Source organism: Hipposideros armiger, unplaced genomic scaffold, assembly GCF_001890085.2.
Source record: "Hipposideros armiger isolate ML-2016 unplaced genomic scaffold, ASM189008v1 scaffold_41, whole genome shotgun sequence".
Taxonomy (NCBI): Eukaryota; Metazoa; Chordata; class Mammalia; order Chiroptera; family Hipposideridae; genus Hipposideros; species Hipposideros armiger.
This window is the reverse complement of record NW_017731391.1, coordinates 468,096-473,640: the sequence shown is the minus strand read 5'-3', so window position 1 is coordinate 473,640 and position 5,545 is coordinate 468,096. Positions and strand designations below refer to the sequence as shown.

The following is a 5,545-nucleotide window of genomic DNA, read 5'->3' as shown; positions in this document are numbered from 1 at the left end:
CAGGGAACAACAGCTACATCGCTCCAGTAATTACTGTCAGTCAGGAATATGTGTCCCTGACACAGAGCTTTCTGTTTTCAAGAGAAGCCTATAATCTGGGTTTTATATAAATCCTCCCCATCTAATGATTAAATACTGGACTAGGTTGCCATGAGCTCCAAACAATTTCACAAGGGCCACTAGTTGGCAAGAACGAAGGGGAAGAATCAAATCTATCGTATGTGGACTTGGATAATAGATTAAAATTGTGTTTCTTCTGGTAGACAATGAAAAAAAATAGAAGGTTTCAGAGCAAAGAAGGGAGCTAATTGTACAAAAATTCATATGGCTGCTGTGTACCTTTGGGATGAAGTAGAGAATGGGCCTCAGGAGATCACAGGAGGTGCTTTCAATTGTGAGAAGGGAATAGAAAGGAAAGGCGAGTATGAAAGTTGGTGGGAAACAAGAGTTGAGGAGATGGACTGGCTGTGGAAGGAGGAAAGAGAAAGCAATCATCCAGAGTTCTCTAGGTCTAAATCTGCACTAACTCTAATCACCCCTTTTCTTTAAAACGTACTTACGTTTCAGTTTCATTCATTCTGCAAAACAGATAATTTAGATGCATTCTGATAAGTGCCTGCTTAATAGGGAAATTCAGAGTCATTTCTTTAGGGGAGGAAAAAAAAAGCACAGACAAATTATTTTATAGTATCTCTAATAAATGCAAAGAAATCAATACAAACAAAAGTTGGCTTTAGCAAACTGTACATACATAAATATTTTTTTTTACTATAACATTTAACTTTTTTTTCACATAAAGCCTTCCATGATCTTATTTATTACATCCAGTCTTCCAGTTTTTCTTTATACTTTAAAAAAAAAAGTGCCTTTCAAATTTACATCTTGTGCTTCTAAAGCAAAGGTTAGAACTATCATGCCCCAAAGGAAAACAAGGTAAAAAGGAAGCTGCCATGTAAGCTCTTAAAAATTGTATGTTACACGGTTCTAAAATCTCTTCAGGTTGCTTGAGACGAACATGGCGCTCAGGTAGCGTCACTTATTGAATGGATGGAGCAGCACCATGGGAAAGCTGCCCCGTGGTGTGCTGAAGTCCTTGGGTCTGCATAGAATGGGCCAAAGGCCCAGGATTCCCGTGTCCAGGGAGCATTGGAGGTCCTCAGTCTCTTTAGTACTGAGGCTCAGAGTTTCAAGCAATATTTCTTCCAAATCTCTTGTCTTCTATTTGCTCTCCTCCTGTCATTGTTTATCATCTGCTTCCGAAGCCATAATTTGCATACCTGGGACATGGAGGACAGCTAAAGCTGCCACATTGAGGCCATTCGCCAAGACTCGGGTCCCCTTTTTGATATTTTGGGATTGCTTTTGGCCAAATCCTTAGGCTCGCGGCACTGTTGCAGATAACACCTGCTTCGCTCAGAGCGGGGGAGGGCCATTGGTGTATCTGAGCATGGGATGGAATGACCGGGCAAAATTGTTGGAGAGGGCACAGCTGTAGTCTTCCTCTGACATGGGTACAAGGCAGGCGAGCCCGATGAGGAGCAGGAGGAGAAGCTGAAGTGGAAGAGCCGCGCGGAGCACTCTGACCAGGAAAGCCCGGCCGGACCGAGCTGGCTGAGCCTCAGAAAGGAAGGAATCGGAGCCACCTTTTATGGACCTGAGAGAAGAATCAACATAACTCAAATATCTCAGATGTTAGACGCGTGCTGCTTTTAGCTCCCTCACCTTCCTGGAAGCTCAAGGACTACAACCCAACCTGGCTTTGAGCGCCAACCTTCCACAACCTGCCCAGGGCATCTCCCCACCACCCAGTGAAGAGTTGTCTGGAAACCGTACTGATGAAAAAAATGACCATTCAGCCAGTCAATTAAAGGTAACTAACTGGGTTCAAATTCTACCCCTTAATTTAGTAAAATATTTTCCATCAACAAAGATAATTGCTCTACCCACATTCTACCAGCATAAATTAAGTAGATCCAGGATAATTAAGACGTGGATGTTTGCTGCAGTTCATCTCTGGTTTAAGACTACCAGGGGCACGGTTAGGCAAAATTAACTGCCATCAGAATCATATGAAGTATCCCATCTCGTCATCCTGGATGGGCCAAAATCCATGCAGCAAGGATAAGAACAGTCGTGGTCCTTGTGCACAGGCCCATAAAGCTTAGGTAACCTTGGAGTGTCCCCTGGTTTCATCTTGCACTGCGTCAGCATCCAGCCCTGACATTAGCGGGTTCTAAAGCTGTATGAACAAGAAAGGCAGTGGGCTCAGTGTAGAGAACACGGGTGTTGAATGACACAGAGTCTAGGCTCATCCTCTCTTTCATTAGCTCTGTGACACTGGGAAACGGACACTCATTTTCTGAGGAGGACACACTGTCACTTTGTAGGCTCCTTCTACTCAAAGTTCCACGTTTTCCTATCTATGTTTATCTTCCTATCTACTAAACTGCATTAGAGATTAAGCATGAATTTCAGATTTCATAAGAAAGACTGCCTATGAACTATTGGATACGGAAGTAGGTTCTGGGTGTGGTACCACCGTTTTCTCTTTGTGAGCATCCTTTGATATTTTGTTTGGTTACCAGTGGAAATGGTGAAGAAAGAAATGTTATTTACAAGAGGCATTTTGTACACACACACACACAACATCGCAGTAGCAAAAGGAATAGGTGTATTGACAAGACACATCCTCCCACCCTAATACAAACTCCCTAAAAGTAGTAATATCACTAAGGGTAAGGACATTGGAGAAATAGGAAGGTATGAAAACTCTTGGTCACTGTACTTTTTCTTCCTAAGAAAAACATTAAGTTTCCAGATGGACTACTCAAAACTCTTTTATGAAAACCATCAAAGAAAGATGGAAGACAAACAGGCTGGCCCTCCGGAAGCCCCAAGCATCCATATATTACACTGTGTTTCGAGGACCGTTCTTGTAGTGTAATAAAAAACACAAATCACTGGCTGAAGTTGGGACTGTTTCTTTTCTGAAGACACAACTAAAGGCTGTATAACCTTGAAGAAGTCACTTCACCTGTAAGTGCCAACCTTTTCTTCAACCCCTTCAAATTAGACTAGATGGTCTCCCGATTTGGAAGTCCCGTGTTTTATACATTTTATATCTTCTAATATTTAGTTAGTGTAGTCTCCCAACTGATAGGCCACAAGAGTTCAATCACCACCTAGTGGTGAAAGTGATTAACTGCCCTCAGGCTAAGACCGAGGAGTTACTCCTAATGAGCTGAACAGGAAGAGTTGTCTATCTTGTGATATAGAGTAGAGCATAAAAGAAGTACGTCACATACCTATCAGTGGAAGGGTAACATAGGAACTTCTTGAGTTATCTCATTATAAAATATTCATGTTAAGAGAAGGCCTCAGAGAGTATGTAACCCATCTTCTAGATGAGTCGCTAAGGATAGTTAACATTTGTTCTTCTAATTAATAGGCATCACACTAAGCATTTATCTTGGGTTCTCCCATGTAATCCCCACAATAGTCCTCAATGTGCTTGTTACCTTCATTCTATGGATGATGCTAAGGAGGCTCAAAGAGGTGAAGAACCAGCCTGAGGTTATACAGCTTGCAACATTAAGCTGTATAACATTAAGATTTTAACCCTGGAATTTTAACTTCCAGAATTTGGAAGGCAGCTATGCTCACCACTATACCACCAACGCACACAACTTCCAGAATTTGGACTCTATAGAGAGGGTAAATGACTCGCCCCAAATCCCACAACTAAAGGAAAAGATCTAGTGGACACTTAGGGTTCCAAAAGTGCCTGCCTACCACACACTCTGCCACAGTTTTTGTTTGATGACACGAATGAAGGTCGCCCAGGGCATATTATGTCACAGATATCTCACACGCAGAAGAAAAGAAGACAATACTTGTAGCCTAAAAAGCGAGTAGTTTCCTCATGTGGAAAATGAATGCCTTTAATCACAAGGCCTCACAGTATCTCACAGACCATCAGGTCAGGACACGGACAAGCGGGCATTTTGCTTTGAGACAGCTGCACAGTCTTGGGCAAGTAATTCAGTCTCTCTGGTCTGGCCTCACGTTTTCTCATTTGCAAAGAGGAGGGGGTACATTAATGTCCCCAAATCGTTTGGGCTCTGATGGGTTCTGAATTCAATGGTTTGCCTTAAAGTGTCTTAAAAAAGGGTGAGATGGTTGCCCATGAACTCTGGATTGGCTTTACTTCCTGATATCTTTCTCCTTCCCTTAAAATATGCCCTGGCAAACAACCCATCACCTGTCACAGGACGAGTTATAACAGGAGCACAAAAGAGGGCTCCATGTTTCTTCATGGTTCAATATTTAAATAAAACGAGAGACATTTCTGACTTCTTCTCTTTTGGAAACATTCAAGGACATTAGTGGTGGGTAGATTTATGCGTCTAATTGATAATACAACCTGAGTGACAGAACTGAATAGCTCCTGCTTGTCAATTATTAGCTTGTTTGAGCAACTAAGCCAAAGATCAAGATCAAAACACAGGGTGCCCACTGACGTCTGAGAACGACCAAAAGGTCACTATCTTTGGAAGATGGGTTCATATGTTATAGAGTCTGTTGAAGGACATGGCACATTTAACAGCATCAGAGCATTCCTTATTAAAAGTTAATTAGCACATGCCTTCACATGTTGAAGAATACCTACCCATGGGGAAGTAATGGGCTGAGACAGGGACGAAGAGAACACGGAGTGCCCAGTGAGCCGCCATGCAGTGGATTGCTCTTGGAAATGACCAATTTATCTGCTGGGAAAAATGCCACCCCCTTGGGGCAATAACCAGGCTGTCAACATGCCCAAGGTTTTGGAGCTTCTAGTACCAACAGGTTAATGATACCATGGTTAAAAGGGTACTTTTAATGTTTGTCTATTAACCTGAAATCACCTCAGTTTCAAGAGTCTTGGGAAATTTAACAAGAGAAAGGATAAGGAAAATGCATTGACTAGTCACTCATCATGCTCCAACGTACTTATTACATAAATAGATGCTGTTGAAATTGTTTTTCTAAAGGAAAAATTAAACATGTGACCTAATACAAGACATTTAATCAATGGAGATATTTAGATAATTCTGCCCAGCAAAAATGTGCTTATTCTCATAAGTAAATATTTTTTATTATTTTTCTCACTCCCCTCCCTCTTCAAATTTCTGGGTAAATAATTGCCCAGGAGTTGTTTCACCTCTTTCCCAAAATACACAGAGTTGTGGGAGATGGAGGAGGGTAGGAGAGAAAGCAATATAACAACACACCACACAAAAGCCTAACCAATAATGACCAAGAGATGTGAGACGCCGAATTGTGTGCATAGAATGTGACTCATCTCAAAAATTTTACATAATGAAGGAGAATAAAATGGTTAATTCTGTGCATACATCACTGAGACACAAGTGAAAAGAAACCTGCAATTCATTTCGTTACTTGTTAGCTCACACTTGCCAGTACAGAAACAGGGATTTATTGTGAGGCGATATCTAGGTTGTCTGTGATCTTGTTGCCTGGTCTTGTGTGAACAGGCTTTGTT

The 5,545-nt window shown here is 41.7% G+C and overlaps 1 protein-coding gene across 1 annotated transcript in view; it reads right to left on the bottom strand.

Annotated features, from left to right (window-relative positions):
• Positions 1 to 677: 677 nt before the first annotated feature.
• Positions 678 to 5,545, bottom strand: part of SYNE1 (spectrin repeat containing nuclear envelope protein 1) — a 455,684-nt gene continuing 450,816 nt past the window's right edge. Inside the window, exon 146 of the mRNA XM_019638911.1 lies at positions 678 to 1,654. Coding sequence (XP_019494456.1) covers positions 1,414 to 1,654 — 241 coding nt within the window. The 3' untranslated portion in view covers positions 678 to 1,413. The remainder of the gene's footprint in view (positions 1,655 to 5,545) is intronic.